Source organism: Dendrobates tinctorius, unplaced genomic scaffold, assembly GCF_039654945.1.
Source record: "Dendrobates tinctorius isolate UK_male_01 unplaced genomic scaffold, ASM3965494v1 ptg000011l, whole genome shotgun sequence".
Classification (NCBI taxonomy): domain Eukaryota; kingdom Metazoa; phylum Chordata; class Amphibia; order Anura; family Dendrobatidae; genus Dendrobates; species Dendrobates tinctorius.
In genome coordinates this window covers 33,339,934-33,366,910 of record NW_027361679.1, presented here as the reverse complement: position 1 = coordinate 33,366,910, position 26,977 = coordinate 33,339,934, and the positions used below count along the sequence as shown (strand labels likewise).

General features: G+C 42.9%; 1 protein-coding gene across 1 annotated transcript; it reads left to right on the top strand.

The window, feature by feature from the left end:
* The first annotated feature begins 6,989 nt into the window (after positions 1-6,989).
* Positions 6,990-25,860, top strand: EREG (epiregulin). The gene is made up of 5 exons (XM_073590667.1): positions 6,990-7,283; positions 20,428-20,508; positions 22,533-22,653; positions 23,676-23,822; positions 25,204-25,860. Exons 1-5 carry the CDS (start codon positions 7,232-7,234, stop codon positions 25,268-25,270), a joined length of 468 nt encoding a protein of 155 aa, XP_073446768.1. The 5' UTR covers positions 6,990-7,231; the 3' UTR covers positions 25,271-25,860.
* Positions 25,861-26,977: the final 1,117 nt, after the last annotated feature.

Sequence of the window (26,977 nt, the reverse complement as noted above, 5' to 3'; positions counted from 1 at the left end):
AAAAAAATACTTTATTTGAAAAAAGACTCCCCCACACAATCCCTCATTCATCAAGTTAATAAAAAAAATTCCCATGAAACTCCCCCATCATAGTTCACGTTCCTCTCATCCAGCTTCGGCATCTGTGAATAGCAGTAAAGTACCGCCATTCACAGGCATCGGGTAGTGATGACAGCTCTCATGAGAGCCGCTGGTTCAACGCTGTTATCATCGAGAGCCAGCGGTTCTGATGAGAGTTGTCATTACGCGGCACATATCTATACCAGTACTTTACTGTTATTCACAGACGCTGGAGCCGGATGCGAGGAATGTGGACTACATCGGAGGAACTTTGTGGGAACATTTTTGATAATAAATTCATGAATGTTTTTTTTGGATTACTGGGTTAGTATTGGGGATGTCTGAAAGTCACCTCTCCATTACTACACCCTGGGCTTGATGCCAGCTCACATTACACAGCTAACATCAACCCCCCCCCCCCAAATATTACCCCCATTGCCATCACACCAGGGCATTTGGGAAGAGCTGGGCAAAGTGCCAGAATTGGCACATCTAATGGATACACCAATTCTGGGGTGGTTGCAAGCTGGTATTTTTAGGCTGGGAAGGGGCCAATATCCGTGCACCTTCCCAGCCAGATAATATCAGTCCCCAGCTATATGCTTTACCTTGACTGGTTATCAAAAATAGGGAGGATATCACAATATTTTAAAAAAGGTTAAAAACACTCTTTAGTGCCATATGAAATGCACTAAAGGGTGCAACTTTATAATATTTGGAATATATGGAAAATAGGCTGAACTGGATGGACAAATGTCTTTTTTTCGGCCTTGCTAACTATGTTACTATTTAAGGGGGTCAGACATTAATCTAAGCTCTCCCTCCTACATCAACTATCCCTGAACTTCTTTCAGAGGACATTGTGCCAAGCATCTTGTCACTGGGTCTCTATAAGACCCGAATATGCGATGTGTCCAGCAAATCACAGTAATGCCAGTATCCAACATGGCTATAGCATAGCTGTGTATAGCAGGCAATCCCTGCATGTGCATTGGCTAACAGGCACATAACATGCAGGCCAGTGACTCGAGCATGGCTCTTGAGCACACGCGACACTTGTTTGAGTAACGAGCGTACCCGAGCACCCCGATGCTAGATTGAGTATCAAGCAGTGCCAAGCACACTGGCTCATCACTAATGTCCGCCCCTGGCATGCAAATGCCTCTAGAATTGGGGTAAGACTGGGGTTTCATGTACAGGTCTACTCTTCACCAAAAGAACACTGAAGTGAAACGTGTACTCCTCATATTTTGGGTATTTCTGTGGGCAATAAACGGAAATCTTTGCCAGATATGAGAGGCATAGTTTTCCATTAGTTTCCTCCAATTTGTGGAGTAAATTTTAGTAAATTTCTTGAGCTGTGGACAGCTGTTTCATCTCACACTAAAGGGCTGAAAAATAGCCAAGAATGTGTAGGAGTACGGGCCCCTGCCGCATGTCCGGGTCGGAACCAAGGGGACCATCACCAGGGTTCCAAGGGGGTCTGTTTCCGGGGGACAGAATTAGAGGACGGACGGCAGAGACTTCCAGAATGGTTGGGGGAGTCACCCTGGGTATGAATATACAGCGGGAATTTAGCAATGTACTCCTTAATGACCCCACGCAAGAGACCCTGAACCAGTGGGGCTCCCGCACGCTCCAAGGGCAGGTCTTCCAGCAGTTGGTGAGGGGGGGCGCAAGTCCTCCAGGACTGCCACGAGGGCGAGGTACTTGGAAAAGTGATCGTGCCAGCAGCTCCCCTACTTGTGCTGCCGCCCGGGCAGACAGTAGTGGCCCTACCTATATGGGTCCCGGTACCTCTAGATGGCGTGGAATTGCAGGTGGAGCCATGCTTCTCAGAACGCCTGCACCCTGGCATACTGGTGGCCCACACCCTGGTCACTGTGCGGACGGGGACTGCCCTGGTGTGCTGCGTCAACTTCAAAGACCAAGACATCATCCTAAGGCCCCGGGCTGAAATGGCGAAGCTTGTGAGGCCTTTGGAAGAGGTGCTGCCAGCCCCTGGGATCCAATTAAAGGTGCAGCCCGAGGATCCTTGGGCAGTGACTATCCGATCTCTGCAGATTGCTGGGTCCTCGGCCCAGGAAAAGGGCCGAACCATCCTGGAAATAATGCGGGCCAAAGTCTCTGGCCTGACCCCAGCCCAAATCCTACAGGTGGAAACGCTACTCGGGCAGTACCAGGATGTATTTGACAGCCATGAGGACGATCGATTTTGGATGTACCACCGCCATTACACATGGTATTCCCACGGCAGGGACGGCTCCCATCAGGGAACGATATCGGCAGATCCCTCCTCAATTATACCAGGAGGTGAAAACATTACTGGGCAAAATGCTGCGGAAGGGTGTCATCCGAGAAAGCCAGAGCCCCTGGGCGGCTCCTATCATGTTGGTTCGCAAGAAGGACGGTACCCTACGGTTCTGTGTGGACTATAGGAAACTCAACGCCTGCACCATAAAAGATTCGTACCCGCTGCCCCGCATAGAAGAGTTTCTGTCCGCATTTTGAAAAGCGACGTACTTCTCAACGTTGAATCTGGCTAGCGGGTACTGGAAGGTGCCAATGTCAGAGGAAGACAGGGCCAAGACTGCGTTCATCCTTCCCATGGGACTGTTCGAGTTCAATCGGATGCCGTTCGGGCTGGTCAACGCCCCGGGAACTTTCCAACGGCTGATGGAGCGGTGTTTGGGAGATCTCAACTTTGAGGCCACGCTGATATATCTGGACGACATCATCAAAGCCTCCACGTTTGAGGACGAACTGCGGCAGTTGGGACAGGTGCTCGGCCGACTGCAAAAGTACGGGTTGAATGTAAAACCCCAGAAATGCCATCTGTTTCGCCCCCAGATCGAATATCTGGGGCACACCGTCTCCGCTGAAGGTGTTAGACCGTCCCTGGAAAGGGTTGCCGCAATCTAGGGGTGGCCTACCTCCGAGACGGTAAAAGATTTGCGTGCCTTCCTGGGGGTGACCGGACACTAACGTCATTTCATAAAGAATTTTGCACGTCGAGCCCAAGCCCTGCAAGACCTGCTGAAGGGGGCTCCCGCCGGAGTGAATGGGTGGAAGATTCAGTGGCAAGAACAGCAAGAAGCAGCCTTCCAAGACCTTAAGGCTGCACTCTCGGGTGCCCCGGTGTTAGCTTATGTGGATTTCTCGCAGCTGTTCATACTGCACACCGACGGGAGCCTCCACGGGCTGGGGGCTGTATTGTCACAAGTTCAAGACCGCCGGGAGAGAGTGATCGCTTATGGCAGCCGATCACTTCATGACTCCGAATGTAATCCCGACAATTACAGCTCCTTTAAGCTCGAGCTCCTCGCGGTAGTGTGGGTCATGACGGAGCGGTTCGCAGAGTACCTGGCGGGCTCCGAGGTGGTGATACGGACCAACAACAACCCGCTGGCCCACCTTGAAAATGCCAAACTAGGGGCTCTGGAGCAGCGATGGGTGGCCCGGATGGCCAAGTTCAAGTACAAGATCATTTATAAAAGAGGAGCAGAGAATGTACATGCTGACACCCTCTCCAGGATGCGGCATGCAACTCCAGGGCAGAGCAGAGACGACGAATTAGGAGAAGAAACGCCGTTCGCTCTGGCCCCCACTGTACTCACAGCTAGCACCCATGGACCCCCCAGGGGTATGCTGGAACAATCTCGTGATAAATGGATTCAGCAGCAAGCAAGAAGACAGAGAAATTGTGTCCCTATGCCAATGGGTAGCCACCGGCAAAATACCTACCAACGCCCAGAGGCAAACCTTGACTCAGGACATGTTGCTAATGTTACACCAGTGGGAAAAATTAGTCATCAAGAAAGGACTATTATATTGTAAGGCAGTATCACGGACGACATCCACAACATCTTGGCAGGTAGTTGTGCCCGGAGCCCAACTCGGTGAACTGGCTTGGGAAGCCCATGAAAAAGGAGCTCATTTTGGAGCTCAAAAGACCTTTCACTGGTTGCAGCAAATGGTCTACCACCCTCGCTTACAAATGGCAGTGGAAGAAGCCTGCCGGGTGTGCCGCTTGTGCGAGCTAGCTAAACTACCCGCACAACGGGCCCCGGTACAGACGATAGTAACATCAGCTCTCCTCGAACTCTTGATGGTGGACTATTTAACCATTGGCCCCACACACCAGGGGTATGAACATTGTATTGTCATGGTGGATCATTTCTCCAAATTCGCCGTGGTAACCTCCACCAGAGATCATACTGCGGTGTCGACTGCCTATGCGATTTGCAGAAACTTCATCCAAGTGTACGGCTGCCCCCAATGGATACATTCTGATCAGGGAGCGTGTTTTCTGGGGAAGGTCATGGAGGAATTACACCGTCTCTATGGCATCGACAAATCCCAAACCATGCCGTACCACCAGTAAGGGAAATGGGGCCTGTGAACAATTTAATTGAACGCTAATCCAAATGTTGCGCTCCCTGGAGAGCGACCGCCCGCTGGCCTGAGTACTTCCCTGAACTCGTGTGGGTTTATAACAACCGTGTACACTGAGTCACCGGCTATACCCCCTACTCGCTACTATTTGGGCGGGAAGGCAAAGGGATCACAGAGGTAGAACTGAACCCGGAAGAACCACAACCCTGGACAGGGTTCTCGTCGTGGGTCCGGAACCACCGGCACCGACTACAAACCCTCCACCGAATCGTCCATACCAAACTCCAGGACCTAGGCCATCCAGGGGGGACTCTGCCTCCACCCATCTACCTTCAGACTGGAGATCGAGTACTCGTACTGGACCAACGCCCCCAGAACAAGTTGGAACCCGGGTGGTAAGAGGGCCCCTATCGAGTATTGCGCCGAATAAGCCCCGACTTGCCCATATATGAAATACAACCTGAAAGACAGAACTCTCCCTACTCGCGCTGTGCACTGTAATATGTTGCGGCCCTGTACGTCCACTGACCCCATATTACCCGAGACCACGCCCCAGGCCCCCGACGAACCCCTGCCAACGGTTTGGGACCTGGACGACGAGGAAGACTTCTCAGCAGTACAAACGGGTCCTCCAAGGAACGATATCTCCGCATGCCCAGTCGACCTGCCAGAACCGACAAGCCCACCACTGTCCACCACCCCAGAAAGCTCCACTGCAGTCAAACCAAGACGCTCCGAGCGGTCAACAGCTGGCAAACCCCCCGAACGTTATGAACAAGATCAGTTCATATGGCAACGAGAACTTTCGTCTCAAAAGACCACACTAGGCACACTCAAGCCCTTGCCCGAGGACTGGCGAGCATACAGGATACAGGACGGGGGAGTGAAGGAGGACGGGCCCCCGCCGTGTGTCCGGGCCGGAACTAAGGGGACCGTCACCAGGGTTCCTAGGGGGTCTGTTTCCAGGGGACAGAATTAGAGGACAGATGGCAGAAACTTCCAGAACGGATGGGGGAGGAGCTAATATAAAAGGGGCAAAGGACGCTAGCCGGGGTAAGTCAGCAGATCGGCAGAGGAGGAGCAGGAGACCTCAAGGGCGCCAGGGAGCGAGAGCCTCCAGCAGCCACCAGAGGGGAGAACAGCGGCAGGAGAGACGGGAGAGACACTCGCTGTGGACTGTAGGGAGACGGCACCAAGCCAACCGACGGAGGATCGCCGCTTCACTCCAGCCCGCGGCTGTGGCCTGCCCGCAGCCACCCGCGGCCGTTGCCACTTCACTCCAGCCTGTGGCTGCGGCCTGCCCGCTGCTGCCCATGGCCATTGCTGCTTTTCTCCAGCCCGTGGTTGCGGCCTGCCCACTGTCGCCCGCAGCCGTCGCCACCTCACTCCAGCCGGCGGCTTCGGTCTGTCTGCTGCCGCCTGCGGCTGTTGCCACTCAGCATCACTGCTGCCCATCCTTGCCCAGGGGCTGCGGCCTCCATCCTCCCGCTAACAGGCGGTATCCCGCTGCCTCCGCGGGAAGCTTTCCCGCAAAGGACTCTCCTAGGGCCTGTTGTGCCCCTGCCTCGCCTGGGTATAGGAACGCCTGAAGCCATCGCCAGATCCTCGGCGGCTGGGCCCAGCGGTTGCTACGCCGAAGCACCATCGTACAGCACGCCGTGGGACGTCAGGACGGCTAAGTGACACATAGTAACTAAGGACCCTTAGTCGGACAAACTGCGGCCCTATAGTGACCGGCCTTTGCCGGGTTAGTCGTGTTCTCATTATCCGTGTTTCTTTGTGTTTGGTCCCTGCTAGGACAATTGTTATCTTGTTTGGTTGCTCAGGATAGCCCTATCGGCATCTATATATATATAAAAGTCACCACTAAAAGTTAAATCTGTCTCGTCACTGCATCCCGCGTACCTGCCGTACCTACAAATGTATAAATGTTTGCACTATAAGTTTTTCACAGAAAGGATTACAATACAATGGATAGTGAAAATAAGACATTTCCCAGAATGTAAGTTTCCAGAGCAAGATCTATGCCGACTTAGAGCCGGCAACAAGATTTCAGCTCAGAAGTCTACAGAGTTGTGAATGCAGCTGTGGAATATATACCAGGCTGTACAGTACAGTGCAAGTAATTTCAGGCATGTGTCAAGTTACTCTACTTGTTATGTAGGTTAATTCTATGTAGACTAAAGGTGACTTTGTAGTAATTAATGTCCAGAGCTCCATTTAATTAAAATATTTCTTTGCTAAGAAGTTTGGGAATTTGAAGAGTTAATCCACTGGTGTCATGGGTGAGCCTTTACCTGAGTGTGGGAAGTGAAGGTAGCAGGGAGATGATGAAAGAGAAATACTTTTTTCTTTGTTACTTCCTCTTAAGCACCAATCACACAGACTTTACTGCTCCCATTAAATACATGTGGGATCAGATGATTTACTTAGACTTAAGAACCTAACTTCCGACTGGTGGGCTGAATGACGAAAAAAAGGAATGAGTGGGAAAAAAAAATCTCCTCCTCCTTTATTGTACGTCTGCAGTGGAAATTGAGCCAAGCCAGTTATCTGGCAGGGCTGGTTATATAAATGACGTGTTAGCTAAGAGGTCACAGTAGAGCTGAAGAATTAAGAGCAGCATTCCAAAGTGAGAGGGAAACCTGCCTGAAGAGTAAGTCTTAGTCATTCCTCTGTAGGCAATACTCCATAGTTAGGCTCTCCGAACCCTGCAAGAACAAGTCAAGAGGAACCGAAGCTTGAAGATCAAGAGATCGCCTATTTCTAACTACCAATGGCCAGCATGAATTGTTGGAGAAGGCTTTCCAGTTCACTGGTTTTATTTTGTGAGTATAAATGATTATTGTCTTTATATCTACTGTATACTATTTCGGAAATGCTATGGAGAACCGTACACCTATGGTTATATATCATTGTCAACTATTACACAAATGCTCAAATTTCATACCCCATAAAACGTACCTTACTATGGGTCCTAATAAAATTCTAGCTTCCTGTCAACGAGCTCCCATTAATCAATCTAAAATGCATTAAAAACCAAAAGGTATTTTAAATACATTTTGCCTAGACAAAAGGAAATCGGAAGGTTTAAAAAATGTATCGTGTTGGGATATATAGAGTTGCATTTCCAAATTTTTTACTTGAGGTTTAAATTTTTCTTCTTGGAAAAAAAATATATTGGTATTGAAATTATCACTATAAAGTTGTAATAGTTTATCAGTGATATTTTATATTTTAAATACGTAAAAATAATACTATAATTATTTTAAAATACCAATACTTTTTTTTGTGCTTTTCACTTCAGTTTGCTTTAGGGTGATTGATGCCAGAGATGACTATTAGCCATTCACTCATTATATCCTCACAGACAAAACATGCACATTTAGCCAAGTGCAGCATAAGGGCTGACAGCTGTCGCCCGAGTGGATTCTTGTCTGACAACTCTACAATGTGCATGGCCGCCTCTAATTTTGCAACACTGTACAATATTCCTCCAGTAATTCAATGACCTGTTTCATAATAATGACATCATTATCTGCTAATCCAGCAACAATGCTATGTATAGCATCGCCACTGAAACTACACGACAGGGATTGCTGCAAGTTTTTTTTTGATTATGGGAAAAAGTAGATGACTAGGCTTGGTGACAGCATTGACATACGAGCATGTAAACAGATTAATTATCCCTTGTAACATTTCACTCCCTGCTTTATTATGAGGCATCTTTAAGCTATCTTCCTCTTTGATTAAAGAGAACTCGCCAGCTTGGAAAAGCTGTACAATGAGCGGGCCATCTACTATAGAGCAAGAGAATCGGAACAAATTGACTTGCATTTTATTCAATTATTTTCCAGCTCATTTTAAGCTTACCAATCAAGTGAACAGTCCTAATCAGTGATTGACAGCTATCAATCACTAGTTAGGTCCACGCCTTTGACTGCTAAGCCCAAAATGAGCAAGAATATAAATGGATAAAATACAAGTTATATATGTATTGTCTTGGAAAATCAGAATATATATATCAAATATATACTATCAAACACAGGAATACATCCAGAGTCCATGCTGATGTCATTTAGCTTGGGCTCAACCCTATTGACATATATTTGTGTACATGTATGTTGTATATATGTACTAGCCACTGCGATCCAGGTTTGAGTCTCACCTGTGTGACATTAGCATGGGCTTCCAATGTTTCCCCGATTTTTTTTTTCTTTTTTGTTCCACTCTGTAGAAACTCACCCATTTCTATGAGCTGAACCTGCAATATATAATCTCAGAGTCAGGCACTTTTTACAGAGGTCCATAATATGGCCACAATTTATTGAACCCAGAATATCAAAACTTCATATTTTCTACTATACCAAACCTTAAGCACCATAAAAGCCTATGGTGATCTATGGAGATTTGGTTCAGTGGAACCACTGTAGGTCTTTGGTAAAAGCCATAAACTGGATCCAAAAATGTAGCCAACTTTACCATCTAAACTACTCTTTAGATTTGATCTTAAATTGTCGAAAACTGTCAAGGAATGAAAGCTGCAAAATCATTGAATGATCTGCAGGTAGCTATGGGTTTGCAAACGTAGCATATCATAAAGGATACTACATTTTGTAGCCCTTAATCCATTCAGCAACTAAAGTATGATGCCAAAACAGATGTCAATGCAAAACTATGTATGCATGCTTGATGGCGTTATATCGCTATGCAAGTGCTCAATGTAGATTCAGGATAGTATTTAGATAGTGTAGGACAGTAAGTCATCAATAATTAATTAAAAAAAACAAGAATGGCTTTAGAAGTGCGTTTCAGGACACGAAAGCCATCACTCTGGCTGCAGGTAACATCCATTCATCGTTGGTGATCTCAGAGATGCTGGAACTGGCATGTAGTATACCCAAACATTACATTTTTCTTCATTTGCACTGGTAGTTTGAAGACTAACAATATCAATAACTTGCAAAGACCAGTTAAAGGTGTTTTCCCATAAGCAAAATTCCAAAAATTACTGGTATGTTTGGAATGGTAGTGAGCATGTGCAGGCACTGCTCCATTCACAGTTTATGGGAATGGTGCTCGCTACTGCTCAAATCACATTAGTGACTTTAGGCCTCAGTGAGGATCTCAGCATTTGAATCACCTGGATTGATAAATTACTTTGCTATCCTGTAGATAGGTGATAAATGTTCTTTAATGTCTTGATAATTTTTTCAATGAATTCTGATGTGAACAGCATTAGCAGAAGTACACATTAGTCTACACTCTGCAGCTTATGAAAATGGATGATTTGATCTGTAATGGATAGTTGTTATAGGAAATTTAACAACAATTAAACTTATTGTTTGTGCCCACCTAGTACAGGCCCTCATGTTCTGAAACAATGCTGATCATGTTCAAAATTTTCATTCCATAGTCATCAGTCCACAGATCTTACTTTAAAAGGCCATTTCCAGACACACAGTTCAGCCTTTGCCCGGTGTCAATAAATGTTTATTGCTAGTTTATGGCTAGTTGCCCCCATCTGCATAGTTGAATAAGCAAAGTTGTAGATAACACCTCAAGTTGCAACAATCTCTGACCTTCACTCATGGCTGCAGGTGGGTGTAGCTGAGAACTGCATGCAGCGGGCACACTTGTGGTCGAAAGAAATGTTGGTCATGTTCAAAATTTTCATTCAATAGCCATTAATCCAGAACCGATCATTGTTTGGTCTTTGCCAGGTATCAATACACATGGATGGCCAGTCTTATGGTACGCCATTTTGCAGAGTTGAATAACCACACAAATTTGTAAGTAACACTTCAATGTTACAACAATCTCTTCACTTTATTAATGGCTGCAGGTAGCCATGACTGTTGGCTGCATGCAGAAGTTGCACTGTGGGCAGAAACATTCGGCGTGTGCTCACCCTCTTGGTCTGAAACAATGTTGGTCATGTTCGAAATTTCCATTCCACAGTTACCAGTCCATAAACCATCTTACTTTGAAAGGCTATTTCCATAAACATTGTTCGGCCTTTGCCCGATGTCAATAAATATTTATGGCCAGTCATAGGTTGCACCCTTCTGCAGGTTTGTAAAAGCACACAAATTTGTAGATAACACCTCAATGTTGCAGCAAACTCCTGCATTCATTCAAGGCCACAGGTGGGCATGGCTGTTGGCTGCATGCAGAAGTCTGGCATGTGCTCACTGATAGCACACCCTCATGGTCTGAAACAATGTTGGTCATGTTCGAAATTTTCACTCGAAAGTCAGATAACATGTACTAAAAATTACTACATTGAATCAATCTTTTTCCAGATAATCATTTCTTCGATGTATTTGTAACCAACAACTTACGTCTTCATAAAGTGTATGACCACCTGAAGTTTTGGTGTTACATGCCTGATGCCTATGTATTTATTGTGCTTTTATAGATTAGGAGACAATGTAGAAAATACTTGGAATCTGACCCGCCTGGATTGTAGGTAGGGGATATTCAGGAGTGCCCTGTTTACCTCACATTCCTCAGCATAATAAACTAGAAGAACTAGAGTTAACTTACCAGAAAGTGGAAGGGAACTGAGACCTATCTATAGGACATAGCATTTTTAAGTTGAGGTTAGACAAGCGCAAACATCCTGTTGTAGCTGCGGATGATCTACATTTCTCGTTCTAGGCAGGTATTTGGAATTGTTTGCTGACTAAGAGTATGTGAGAACTTAACCTATCCCTCCTATTAATACAAGGGGAAAAGTTAAACACAAAAATGTCTGAGATCCAGAATGAGCCAGATTTCTAAACCTGGCTACATTTTTGGACGGTATTGGTCATAATTACAGGTTGCAAACTTCATTTCTAACCAAACCCACAGTTAATATGAGCTACCGGAGTTTCTGTTTAACTGGTGGATTTTTTATTCCGAAATCTCGACAATTATCCATGCAGACAGTGAAACCTTATTTTCTGTATTTCTCAATTTGAATATCAGTATTGTAGTTTGTGCTACCTCCTAAATATCTGAACAAGTATGTACAAGAAGAGTGCTGCAAAGATAGTGATACTACGTGCTTGTAAGGCAAAATGTATTAAGTATGTGATAAAGTAGAGCCGATAAGGGAATGAGTGTCAATGGTGGTCACAAGTGAGCCCCAGGTTAAATTATTTTTAGAAACATTGTTCAAGTAGACTAGGGTTGATGACCTATGGTATAGACTGCGGCACATTTACATCCCCTTATGTGTTAAGATGGCCATAAACATTAGATGGTAGTCAGGCAATGCTTTGGACACTCGTTCAGTCGACAGCCATCTTGGCCATCTCTCCCATTTGGCTGAGCTCTCCTTCGTTCTCTCTGAGAGAGCCTCTGTCAGACATATCTGCTGGTGGTTTACTTCTTGTAGAACAAAGTGATCAGAAGTGCATAATTGGACATTCTTGATTGACATCTCCTCCAACAATCAGTTTGCCGCCCACCCATACATACACTTTAGAATGTTGGTGAGTCTGTTGGTATTGCTGGGTGTGGACAACTTCAATCTAATATGTATGGCATGCTTTAATATTAGGATACAGAATGCTTAGTTAATTTCTGATCTTCGCGTTAAGACAGGCAATCAGCCATGGTGTCCAAAGTGCAGCGTGGGCATGAAACTATTCGAAAAAACACTCCTGTCTAGCGAGCTACATAAGCATTGTCCAAGGTCAGTTTAATTGTCTTAGTTTATTATTAACCTGACACTTCAACTTTTCACTTCTGACGTTAGACACATTTCATAGAAAGAATGTTGTTGCATCACATTTCGATTGCTATGTACATCACAGTAGTATCACTACCATAAACAGAAGATCACCAAAACTACCCTCATGGTTTATCACTTTGGATACATAATTATCTTACAGATCTGTAACACCCAGGTGTCCATTTTTAGAATAAATTTTCGTTTTATGCTTATTTCACCAATATATTCTAACTCTACAGAATATAGATCTTAATTACATAAATTGGACTTTGTCCCTATGAGACTCAGTCTACTTTCCTTATCTCACAAGCATGTAACATAATAAAGAATTACATTTTCCAGGATATTGCACTCATACCCTATCCATAAAATGGACTAACAATGTATGTTTGGCAGTATCCCATCTCCAGGACTGCCTTCATTGAGCAGAATTAAAAATTTGCAGTACTGGTGTGCTAGTGCATCAGCAACGCAAAGTCCATAAGCATGCCTGTGCCTGGCAATGCAGCTCAAGTTGCCATTCTTGGGTACTGCAGCTCAAGTAGCCATTCTTGGGTACTGCAGATCAAGTAGACATTGTTGGGTACTGCAGATCAAGTAGACATTGTCGGGTACTGCAGCTTAAGTAGCCATTCTTGGGCACTGTGGCTCATGTAACCATTCTTGGGCACTGCAGTTCAAGTAGTCATTCTTGGGCACTGCAATTCAAGTAGCCATTCTTGGGTATTGCAGTTCAAGTAGCCATTTTTGGGTACTGCAGCTCAAGTAGCCATTTTTGGGTACTGCAGTTCAAGTAGCCATTGTCGGGTACTGCAGTTCATGTAGCCATTCTTGGGTATTGTAGCTCAAGTAGCCATTTTTGGGTACTGCAGCTCAAGTAGCCATTTTTGGGTACTGCAGCTCAAGTAGCCATTGTCGGGTACTGAAGCTCAATTAGCCATTATTGGATACTGAAGCTCAAGTAGCCAGAGTTGGGTACTGCAGCTCAAGTAGCCATACTTGGGTACTGCAGGTCAAGTAGCCATTTTTGGTTACTGCAATTCAAGTAGCCATTCTTGGGCACTGCGGCTAAAGTAGCCATTCTTGGGCACTGCGGCTAAAGTAGCCATTCTTGGGCACTGCGGCTAAAGTAGCCATTCTTGGGCACTGCGGCTAAAGTAGCCATTCTTGGGCACTGCGGCTAAAGTAGCCATTCTTGGGCACTGCGGCTAAAGTAGCCATTCTTGGGCACTGCGGCTAAAGTAGCCATTCTTGGGCACTGCGGCTAAAGTAGCCATTCTTGGGCACTGCGGCTAAAGTAGCCATTCTTGGGCACTGCGGCTAAAGTAGCCATTCTTGGGCACTGCGGCTAAAGTAGCCATTCTTGGGCACTGCGGCTAAAGTAGCCATTCTTGGGCACTGCGGCTAAAGTAGCCATTCTTGGGCACTGCGGCTAAAGTAGCCATTCTTGGGCACTGCGGCTAAAGTAGCCATTCTTGGGCACTGCGGCTAAAGTAGCCATTCTTGGGCACTGCGGCTAAAGTAGCCATTCTTGGGCACTGCGGCTAAAGTAGCCATTCTTGGGCACTGCGGCTAAAGTAGCCATTCTTGGGCACTGCGGCTAAAGTAGCCATTCTTGGGCACTGCGGCTAAAGTAGCCATTCTTGGGCACTGCGGCTAAAGTAGCCATTCTTGGGTGCTGCAGCTTTGACCACATTAGACCACATTAATTTGTGTTGTGACTCCTATATAATTTCACCTTTCTCCTGGCACTATTGGCAATGGATTCAATTGACAGGGATCTCAGCAGATGCACCCATGCCGATTAGATACTGGTGGCTTACTCTAGTGAATGTATTTCAAAAGCTAGTACATATAGAGATATGTCATCATTTTTTGTCCTGAGACAAACACCTTTAAAATGTAATGATAAAAGAAACTAATTATCAAGAAAGTTTACTTTCTCTTATGCCATTTTAGTGTGTAGTCAGTATATTTACTGTAAACGTGGGGTCAGATTTGACATCAAGGATTTGGCTTCTTAGGGGTGCAGATTGTAAAGTGAAAGTCCGCAAGTTTCAGTAATATAATGAGCATGCTGTGGATGTGAATATTCTTATTTTTTTCTGCATATAACACAGATTTTTATGTAAAGCCAGATTTACACCCATTGTATTGCAAATTGATTTATTGCAAAAATCTAAGATAATTCCACCATGTGTTCTTAATGTAGTCTTATCATATTCCACTATTTTCTATATACAGTATACATAACAGCTGCATACACACACGGTGTCATACTGTATATTTTACTATTATAATGGCACATTGCAGAAGGCTGTAGTCATAAAGTGTCCGTCTCCAACAACTATTTCACGCGCTTTTTGCAATGTCATCATCACCCCGTTTGCGCATCTACAATGGCAGAGACAGCAGGCATCGGCTATTTTCGGATTTGCCTCATCAGTGCTTTCTCTGTTGCTGTGCTAATAACTAGAATACTCTGCTATTGTAATCACATTCCACAAAACCACATCAGTGTTTGCTGTACTTTTGTGAATGGCATTCCACTCAGAAAGTGGCGTTCAGTAAGTGCTCTATTCTGCAGTGCTGGGAAAGGTGATGTAAGGAACTGTGGAGTCACCGTGTCAGTCACTGATTGACAACGGCCAACTTACTTCTACTAAGATATTTTCACGGCTTTTCTTCTTTTTATTCTTTTGTTGGTTATTTTCTTAATTTTGAGAATTTTGAGTTAATTTTAAAGAAAAGAGAAGCTGATATTGATGTTTTGGTTTAGAGGGTGCCAGTGTGTCAATGTTAGTTTGTTCACCGTACTTTATACTTGCCTTTTGTATGTAGCCCCCTCTCAGGTACAGCACCATGGAATCAATGGTGCACTCAAAGTAAATAATAATAATAATAAATAAAAAATCTGACATTTGATTCGTGCTGCTCAAACCACGGGTGTGATTGCAGCCAGTCATGGTTTTCTCTGAAACGCATGAAGTGTGTAAAGATCTGGCTGGTAGTAGAAGGGATAAGCCCGGTGCCACCACTGGCCAGCTTCTACCCACACTGCACTACTTGATTGACAGGTCTCTCCCATATGTGTACATTAGGGGAAATGTGTCATTCCCACATCAAACTAGAGCTGTGCGGGGAGAAGCCAACTGGTGGCTCTTCAAACTATTCATTTCTGTGAAACAATTTCATAGAAAAACATACCTGGTTACAATCATGCCGGCATGTTCTACTCTAGTAGCTCATAGTTTGGGCACAATAAATAGACTGTCATGTTCTTTTTAAGGTCTAAGGCCGGGTGCACACGATCCGGAAGTAGCAGCGCTTTGGACATAGGACATGTTCGCTGCTTCCAAAGCGCTGCCGGCTATTGAACGCAGGTGAATCTACATGTGCTCACTAAACCATGCGGGTTCACAGCGTCCAATACATTGTATGGGTGAAATTTCTCTAGCGTCTCCACAAGAGAAATTGACATGCTGTGATTTAGAGAGACGCATAGCCGTCTCCACGGGTCAGCCAGGGGCATCTGTGGACGCATAGTGGACATGGGATTTCTTGAAATCCCATCCCCTATGCTGTCACATCTGGCCGCTGCACGTTTGACGCTGCATAGGTACAGATCGTGTGCACATGCCCTTAAAATCACTGACACTTTTTCATATGATCTGATTTGCCATCACATTAGTGCAGGTTGGATGGTCTGCCCTGATTACATTTATTGGATATGCTAATACTGCTAAACTCTAAATAAAACAATGACTAAAAGCCCAAATACATATTATAATAAAAGGGATCGGCCAACCATCTGTCTTGTATGGGAGCCTCCCGACTCTCCCCACCTGATGAAGTTGAAGACCAAGGAGGATCAAGCTTAATTTTTGACCAGATCTTTTGTGTGTCAATCGATAGGGCCCTAAGTATCTAGAGAGCTCAAGGTACCCCAAGTTGACTCTTAATAACTACAACTGCTAAGAAACTATTAGCTTGTATGATGCCACTTTTTATAGTTCTAAATTGGACTTTGAGCAAGAACTAGTAGAAAGGTGCACAAGTCTGCAGTCATGTGGTTGGACTCTCAATCACATGGTATGCCGGAAGAAGGTGGGCGGGTGGAGGTGTGTGCTAAGCCATTTATGACGGCTATCTATTTCACATTGTCGAAAGCTTCAAAGTGCTGACAACTCCGAGCAGGTGAAGCAAGACAGGGCTGGGTGCAAACTTTGATCTCACCCATTACATGTAGTCCCGTGAGAACGCTGACATTGCTACTATCATGTCAGCAGAGTACAGAGGCTAACACTGTATTTTTCTTAAGTTGTTGTGCAATTAGTGAGTTTCCGGACATCATTCATTTTAGCCTCTTCGCCATTTTAGTTATATGAGCTACAATCCTACAACACAACGCCCTTCTGGTGCATATGAAGGATATGTATTAAATTAGCATTTTATACACTCATTTTTTTCTAATCTACAACAAACAGTCAGAAATCTAACTGGTGACATCAAGAGTGAGGAAATATTGAAGGATTTGGCCAGTACTTGGATGACCCCTTCTTATATCCTGTAATACACTGTAAAAAAAGATCCTCCCCTCCCGCACCAGTGCCGTCCCAGTGATATCAGTACTGGGTCTGCTGGTATTCGCATGACATTATTAAGCAATGTGAGCGCTGCCGTCGATCTGTGACTACTAATAGGCTGCAGCACTCACACCTGCCCCAAGTTTTGTCCTAGGAAAGTGTCAGAAACTGCCCATTATTGCCCGCTGATTGGCTGTAGCACTTGCATAATAATAGCACACGATCACCAACAGACATCACTGGAATGGTGCTTGTCCTTGTAGGTGACTTTTTTTTTTCTTTAAATTAGGGGCATACAGAAGGGGTTTTTCAAGTAGTGGACAAACCCTGTAACTTCATGCTTTTGGTAATCTGATCAGATATTCCACATCACCCAAGTACTATGTCATCATGCTGCACCATGAGGTAGGAACAGAGATCCTGATTCCAGTGAGGTATCACTTAGTTAACTGGGTGCAGCAGTTATTATAGAATCACAGTTTTCTCTTCTGCAGATCTAGCAGAGCTCAGTTGTTGAGCTGTGTATAACCCCGACCACACCACAGCTTTCTCTGTGCATTATAAAGTGACAGAGAGCTGCTAATCAGTGATGGGGGCGTGGTTAGACTAGGAGGCATGAGACACCTAGTCCTGTAGTGATAATCTCTTGCTGATAAAACACTGATTGTATTGAAACAGTGAACCAAAGCCTAGTAAGTGACACATCGCTGGAATCAGGGTTTCTTCCTCTACCTCATGCTGCTCTCAAATTATATAGCAAAAACCTGCTGCATATAGTTGTGTTGAAAAGTATGGTCAATTGTGATTTACAGTAGAAGAAACCGTACCCTGACGTACACCAGCCAAACACGTTAAATGGCCACTTATACTGTGTAAAGAAGAAAACACACTTATTATGATCCAACAATTACTGATAATAACTCTATTACCCACAGGTATTCCATGTTCAAACACAGGACAGGCTATAGAAAGTATGCAAGGAAACCTTAGAATTAAAGTTAATCCACGAACAAACTAAGTACTGACAAACATCTTCCATTGTAACTATGGAGAGTATGTTATTGGTTACTGAGCATGGAGCCAATGTTTGCTTTGGACTACACAGATTTGGACATTGACTCTCGAAAACATAAGCTGCACTTTACACTGTGATGCCCGTGACAACTCATCTTATCTGCATTGCAGCCTTAAAGGGAAGCTATCATAAGAAATTTACCTAAAGTATCAATCAGGTTTTTGCTTTGAATACATTAAAAAAATACATATCACAATCTGTATTAAAGTTAAAAGAAAATCTTGAAATTTTCACATTTGCCACCTGGGTTTTTTTAGAGTCAGGACTCAGGAAACAACACATGTACATAGCAACAATGGTCAGACCCTGGACACTATTGTTTGCATCGACCTGTGTAATGAGCCTGTGCACAGGTCATTGTGAAGGGAGGGGGGCAGAGTCAGCTGTGACATCGTCTATTGTGATTGGTGGAAGAACTGCATATAGAGGTGTTTCCCTGTCACTGTAATCCTTCCTCTGATAATAAAGTAGCCTTGCTGAAAACTTAGCAGAAGTCTAAAAAATACTAATTGTGAAAAAAAAAAAAAATTGCAAAATTCTTTAAAAATAATGCTATTTAAATGATCGACCAGTTTATGTAGATCATGTAAAACAAGTGAGAAATAAAAATATATACTATAAATATTCATGTTTTTGCCGATATTAGCTAAATAGTCCAAAAGATGACAAAAATATCAGAAATAAAGTTTTTGATAGATTATACTCATATTCTACATGGACACAAGGACTGCTAAAAAAGATATTGGACATTGCAGGTTTTTGGGAAGATGACAGTTTTTGAGATTAAGGCCGGGATCACACTTGCGATTTAAACGGCCGAGTCTCGCATGCTAATACACGGCGATGCTGCCGGGACTCAGGATCGGGGCGTGCGGCCGCATAGCAATACATGGAGCTGCACGCCCCGCTCCTGTGTCCCGGCGGCAGCGCCGTGTATTACCATGCGAGACTCGGCCGTTTAAATCGCAAGTGTGATCCCGTCCTTAGAAGTAATATACAGTAATAAAAAAGCATCTGTATTTGAAGGCTTAAGCAAGGAAATGGACTGACTCATGCAATGATGTCGGCAGTCCCTTCCAGTCACAATCGCATAATTAAATATGTAAAATCGATGAGTCCTTCCATACCCCCGGGGGCAGCCAGATGTTTCAGTAGTGATCATTTGCATGTTAATAAGAAGTATGCTAAGACAAGCTTTCACTCATGTAGTTGCTTGTTCTGTTTCCTCATTCATTTACCAGAAATCCGCTAACACCCTTCTTTCTAGAACGTAGAGCAGCGGACCGTCGTTCTGTTTGTGTTTTTGGCTTGTTGGAAACCAGGAGGTTGAGGATGTGATAACTGCAGCGGCACTCCCACGGTATATCACTACATATACCACAAGGGCAAATATTGAATTTGTCACGCATCTTGGGCTGACACCAAGCTTCCGACTGCAAAGGCAAATTTGCTTTGCAAATAACTACAGAGTGTTTGATGCCATGAGATCTGCAATGCAGCGATGGCATGCATGCCAGAAGATTCAGGGGCTGGAGTCTTTCCTGACCTTTGTGTCCACTTTGGTCTAAAATGTACTCACTGGTGTGTTTCTTAGGGGGAAGATGTTAGAGCTGAGAGTGTGTAAAGCCGCGACATCGGACACAGCCATGTTTTTCGATCCATCATTTGCATTTTTTTATAGTAGCTTTCCTTTTTTGTCTTGTGATGTTAGTTGCCATGTTGGGCACCAAATTCTTCAAAATTGTGCTCACAATTAGTGATAAGCGAGTATACGCGTTGCTCAGGTTTTCCTGATCATGCTCGGGTGTCCTCCGAGTATTTTGGCGTGCTCAGAGATTTAGTTTTTGTCAATGCAGCTGCTAGACAGCCTGAATACATATGGGGATTGCCTGTTTGTTAGGGAATCCCTACATGTATTCAGGCTGTCAAGTAGCCGCAAATCCTGCAGCTGCGTCGACAAAAACTAAATCTCTGAGCACGCCAAAATACTCGGAGGACACCCGAGCAACGAGTATACTCGTTCATCTCTACTCACAATTCATGAATTTGGTGCAAAGTCAAACTTTTGCGATGTTGCTGTTGCATTCAGAAAATTGCACACAAAATTACGCCAAAATACTGGGACACTCAAAAATACACTAGGGCGAGAGTGAAGTTGCACCAAATTTTGTGACTTTTTAAGAAGTCGCAATTGATGAATCAAGCAAAAACTTCTGGAATTGCTAGACTCCGACCACAAAGTGGAGAAAAAAAGAAAACAAGCAAGAACATATAAAATAAATTAAAAAAAAGCACAAATAGAAATAATTGGGTGCAAACAAAAAAAGGAGGAAAACACACAAAACTAGACATAAAAAAAGAGAGCGCTTATAAAATAGACTTAAAAAACGGCGCAAGTAGAATTAAGTGTTGGGAACAAAAAAGGCACAAAACACAAAAAACAGGTGCAAATGCAATGATGAATCGGCCCATGTGTCTGAAGATATCCTGCAAGACTCTATAAGGCTCATTTGAGCTCCATTTCCATTAATGTATGATTTCTTTTTGGACTTATCTGCTAATGTATTTCTTTCTCTCTTCTATAGGTCTCTCCATTCTACAGATTGTGCGGTGTCAGAAGACAATTGCTCCTTTGTGTAAATCTGGAGAGAACTGCACAACGATAAGTAAGACATCAATTTTCTGTCATGTTTTACTTAAACTGATTTGTATTGACTTTTTCAGTACCATAATGTTCCTAAAAATGAAAATAAAAATGTGATCTCTAACGCCTCATTCAGATGTACGTGTTGCAAGTACGTGTTGTATCCATTTTTTTTCCTCTGGAGGCCACATCTACCATTATAATCTATGGTGCTATTCACATAGCTATGTTTTTTTCACGGACAGTATGTCTGTGCAAAACACTAGGAGTCCGTTTTTTTCTGATATCATGGATGACAGGGGCCAGTACAAGTGTATGGGTTTATCAAAAAACACGTAAAGCACACGGACGGCATCTACTCACCATCCGCGAGAGCAGAAGCTTTGTCATTTAATTATGCATTCATGGAAAAAAACAGACAAACGGACAGTGCACTGATGGTGAAAACGGACACACGGATGACACACTGAAGGTGAAAATGGACACACAGACCATACATTGATGGTAAAAATGGACACATGGATAACACACTGATGGTAAAAAATGGACACACGGATGACACACTGATGGTAAAAATGGACACACGGATCACACACTGATGGTAAGAATGGACACACGGATCACACACTGATGGTAAGAATGGACACACGGATCACACACTGATGGTAAGAATGGACACACGGATCACACACTGATGGTAAAAAATGGACACACGGATCACACACTGATGGTAAAAATGGACACACGGATCACACACTGATGGTAAAAATGGACACACGGATGACACACTGATGGTAAAAGTGAACACAAGAATGACACACTGATAATATAAACGGACACACTGGTGACACACTGATAGTAAAATGGACACAAGAATGACACAGTGATGATATAAATGGACACACGGAAGACACACTGATGGTAAAAATGGACACGGATGACACACTGATGGTAAAAATGGACACGGATGACACTGATGGTAAAAATGGACACGGATGACACACTGATGGTAAAAATGGACACACGAATCACACGCTGATGGTAAAAATGGACACACGGATGACACACTGATGGTAAAAACGGACACACGGATGAGACACTGATGGTAAAAATGGACACACTGATGCACAACACTGATGACACACTGATGGTAAAAATGGACACGGATGACACACTGATGGTAAAAAGGGACACATTTATGACACACTGATGGTAAAAACGGACACACAGAAGACACACTGATGGTAAAAATGGACACACTGATGGTAAAAACAGACACACAGACCATACATTCATTGATGGTAAAAATGGACACATGGATGGAACACTGATGGTAAAAGTGAACACAAGAATGACACACTGATAATATAAACGGACACACTGGTGACACACTGATAGTAAAATGGACACAAGAATGACACAGTGATGATATAAATGGACACACGGAAGACACACTGATGGTAAAAATGGACACGGATGACACACTGATGGTAAAAATGGACACGGATGACACTGATGGTAAAAATGGACACGGATGACACACTGATGGTAAAAATGGACACACGAATCACACGCTGATGGTAAAAATGGACACACGGATGACACACTGATGGTAAAAACGGACACACGGATGAGACACTGATGGTAAAAATGGACACACTGATGCACAACACTGATGACACACTGATGGTAAAAATGGACACGGATGACACACTGATGGTAAAAAGGGACACATTTATGACACACTGATGGTAAAAACGGACACACAGAAGACACACTGATGGTAAAAATGGACACACTGATGGTAAAAACAGACACACAGACCATACATTCATTGATGGTAAAAATGGACACATGGATGGAACACTGATGACACACTGATCACATCAGTACCATTTTTTAAACTACATATGTGAGTGAGGCCTAAAAAAGTAGTTTGATACAAAGAAAAAAGAGCTGAAAACAATATTTACTTAACGGAACAATGTATGAAACTTCGATTATTCTCCTAATTACTGATGATTTTCTTTCTTCATTTTCTTGTAGTGCCTACAACTGCCAGTTCAAATATGGCAGTGAGAATAGTAGAATGTGCAGAAGAAATCCGAAAATACTGTGTGAATGGTCAGTGCTTGTACCTGTTAGATGTTGACGAACACTACTGCAGGTAATTACAATATATATCTGGGACATAATTGATTAGCGTTTTCAAATCCAATTATTTTACAGTGATTTAGTATTTGTACTCCATTAAAGACGACTTATGATGCATTCTTACACAAGGATACAATTAGAATTGTATTTTTCATGAAATCATTCTGTAGCATCTTCCTTTAGAATCTTGCATTGTGTCATTATTGCTTCTAGAAATTCATGATTAAAGGGAATATGTCAGCAGGTTTTTGTTACATAATCTGAGAGCAGCATAATGTAAGGACAGAGGGACTGATTCAAGCAATGTGTCGCTTACTGAGCTGCTTGCTATAGTTTTAATTATACAATCAGTGGTTTATCAGCAGAAGATTATCACTACAGGACTAGGTGTCACATGCCAGGCAGTCCAGCTAATTTGTGTAACACTGACCCCACCAATGATGGTCAGCTTCCTGATAATGTACACAGGAAGTTGCCAATCAGGGGTGTGGGCGGGGACTATACACAGCTCAACAATCTGACCACTGCTCTATCTACAGCAGAGAAAATAGGGATTCTATCAAACTGCATCAAGCAGCCCAGTAAGGGACATATTGCTGGAATCAGGGTCTCTGCCCCTACATTATGGAGCTATCAGTTTCCATAGCAAAATCCTGGTGACAAATTCCCTTTAAATATATTTACCAAATAATCTCTGGGAAAATTGTTTAAAAAAAATTAAGAATTTAATTACAAAAGATTGTTAAGTTACATAAACTGTTTTCCAATGCGCCAATTGGTGATTTATAGACATTAAAATTGAAATCTTTGGGCTTCAATCTATTTTCTTTCGTCACCTATTAAAGGCAAGTAGAGATAGTTTTTCAATGGGAGAATCAGCGGAAGGTGAAAAAGTGCCCCCCTATAAACACTGCTTATTTTGGATAAATCCTATCATCATCGGTTTCTGTTCTGGCATTGACGGTGTTAGAAATAATGGTAAATTGTTAGGAGAATGTTTTTCATTTGAACTAATACATTTCTTTTGTTCCTTAGGTGTGAAAGTGGTTATAGGGGTCTTCGCTGTACAGACTCAGACATTGTGAAGTCACCAATGAATGAGGAATGCCTGGCGCTCACTATCTTTTTAATCGCACTGCTGCTTCTTGCAGCTGCACTGGTAGCGTTTTTTGCATATAAATGGTGAGTTGTGTCCACATTATAAAACATGGCTATTTTTTGGGGATAAAAGTTATTACAGTGACTTACTATTTCTTTTTAATTTCATAAGATGTTTTTTCTTAAAGACGTTGTATAAACTCCCAGACACAGAGCCACTGTTGTTCATGTGTCTGGTATTGCAAATTAGAGATTCCGTGAATTTGAATATTGACTTAAAATTGTGAATATTATAAAAAAGGTGCTAACACAAACCCTGAATCTGATACTGATAGAATTCTGTGGACCCATACTTAAGCTTTCTGTGCACCCTATTTTCCAAGTAAATGAGAAATATACTGCAGTATGTGATGGCGCCCACTAAGTAATGTACAGGACTGCGGAGTTCATCTCTACACATTGCTTACATTAGGCCAAAGCAGATATCAGCTGAACGATTGGTGGAGTGCTGGGTATCGGACCCCCACCAAACTTATATTGATGACCAAACCTACAGATCAGTCATCAATATGTTAATCCAAGACAACCCCTTTAAGTTGGAACTGATAGTGAGCACCAACTACGACACTCATTGAAAGGGAATCTGTCAGGCGATTCATGCCACCCAAACCGCATGAATCGCAACCTGTCAGCACTTTCTGAAATGCTCCGGTGCTTCGAAGAAAATATACTTCAAAAATTCTGATGGGACCATAGTCAGTGTGCAGACTAGTCCAGCTCTGACCCTGGCCGGTTCTTCCCAGTGATGCTAGAGGATATGACAGGTCTCTCCTTATGACAGGTGATATGACACGTCTCTCTTTGGTGCTGGGAAGAGCTAGTGTTGTCTCTGGCTATGGTCCCTAGTCGAATCTTTAAGTAGATTTTCTCTGAAACGCCCCAATGATTCAGAGAATGATATAAGTGACCTCAATTGCACATCCAGGCTGTTCTTCATGCTGCCTGTGGTTTGAGCTCCATGGATCACCTAAAAGGTTCCTTCTACCTTTATAAAGCAAATTTAGGTGACTAGTCATTTGGATACAATACCATGACTAATGACAGCTTAATGTCCGAAACGCGTCGGTTTTGCCTTTTTTTAATGTACCTGGAACCTTTTAAGTTGGGATGAAGTTTTATATTGAAACGGCTGGACACCTTCATCTGCTTTGTCCCCACCTTTTACTTTCCGTGCCAAGGATCTTCACAGCCAATCTAAGGAAGCTGGGGAACTTTGTGCTTGGTGCACTGGGGGAATGCAGTTCAGAATAACAAATAGTCCCATACTTCCCATGGAAAAATAGAGAGTAGCAGCTCTAAAAATCCCCTAGAAACCCGCTGAGAGTTGTAGTACAACCTTTCTCTTCGTTCCACCTGATTTCTCAAGTATAAATGGTTAACATTTGCTTCTTTTCTTTTTTTACAGGTACGCACTCAAGAAATCAATCCAGCCCAACCAGAAATACAAAGAAGTCAGTACGCAGAATATGTAGGAATCCTCGGATTCCACAAGTGTCGCAGAAAAATTGGAGCCTTTGCAGTGTCTGTGAGGGCCTTAATGGAAGCATTCATTTTCTATTTTCATTATTTATATATTATGCACTGCAGGTCAACCATAAACGTGTTATTTAAGGCTAGTGTTAATATTGTATATATTTTTTTGTGAAAAAACACCTTTTAAAAAATATGTATTTTTTAGGGAACATGATTTTGTATGTCACATTTTATAACGATATATTTATGTACTTTTTATGTGTTGTATTTAAAAAAATGTTCTTATGCCACAATTTTTTTTTGGATTGTGCAGAAATATTGAAAAGCCTGTTTCTTAACCCCTTCCCACCATGCCCATTTTTCATCTTTTTTTTATGGTCTTATTTTTTCTTCCCCGTCTTCAAGGCGCTATAAGCTTTAGATTTTTTGTTTTTTTGTATACATTTTTCTGTTGATGTAGCCACAATTAGGGCTTGCTTTTTGTGGAATAAGTTTGAATGCCACCACTTACCTTATCATACAATGTACTGAAAACCTGGAATAAAAATTTTTCCCAGGGTGGAATAAAGAAAAAAAAAAACAAATTTGCCATTGTTGTTCAAGTTTTTTTTTTAACAGCATTCATTGTGCAGTAAAAATTACTTTGTAATTTGATTTTGTAGGTCAGTATTTATGGAAATACTACACTTAAATAGTTTTTTAATGCTTAATGCTTTTAAAAAAATAAAAAATATTTTTTAAAAATAAAAAAAGATGTGTTGTCAAATCCTGAGACCTATAACTTTAATTTTCTATGTCAGTGGAGCTTGTGAAGTCTTATATTTTTGAAGACTGAGTTGTTCTTTTTATTAATGTCTTTTTGGGGTGTGTATCACTTTTTGATCGCTATTTATTCTATTTTTTAGAGGTTAGGTGACTGAAAAACTTTCATGGCTTTTTTTTTACTGAGTATAGAATGTGGGATAAATAATGTTATATTTTTACAATCTGGATTTTTACAGAAATGGTGAGACTAAATACATACATATACATATATATATATATATATATATATATATATATATATATATATATATATAGTATAAATATTGTGAGGGGGTGACTCACTCAGCTGCTTCCCAAGGTAGAGACACAGGAACGCTTCTTGTGGTAAAACATCTGCTGGTTTACTGTGGAACAGCATAAACCATAGCAGGCCACCATGTGTCTTCAGATCCACCTGGAGCCACCGTTTGGAGTCTTTCCTCTCCAAACACAACACATAGACTGCCTCTCGAGTGCAGTAATTTAAATCCAGACCCTGTGACTGATCACATGACTGTGACATCACACAGTTTCTGTTAGCACAGGGCTGTGCCGACTCTACAGGTGGAGATATGGTGGACATCTTCCCACCCACTCTATAGATGTCCACCTAAAACCCTCACGACACGTATTGTGCTTGAGGAAATTTCACATCACTGACGCCATTATGCGCAGTGACACATATCTCCCCTCATATACGGTGCCAGTGACCTTGCCACAATATATATATATTTTTTTTAATTTACTGAATGAAAAGGGGTTAATTTCATTATTTTGTTGCCCTCATCAGCCATGATAACCCACTGGCGCCCATTAATTATGCTGTGTTCCTGCTGGGTGCAAAAAGGCCCATTAGAGGCGAGTGCAGGATACCTCCTTCTGTCTGACAACTGTGTGCTAAG

Bases quoted from the DNA above. Each gene is read 5' to 3' on its own strand.
- EREG (XM_073590667.1), top strand. From the start codon at position 7,232: ATGGCCAGCATGAATTGTTGGAGAAGGCTTTCCAGTTCACTGGTTTTA. The intron at 7,284-20,427 runs GTGAGTATAAAT...TCTCTTCTATAG, and splicing joins CAGTTCACTGGTTTTATTTT to GTCTCTCCATTCTACAGATT. The intron at 22,654-23,675 runs GTAATTACAATA...TTTGTTCCTTAG, and splicing joins GTTGACGAACACTACTGCAG to GTGTGAAAGTGGTTATAGGG.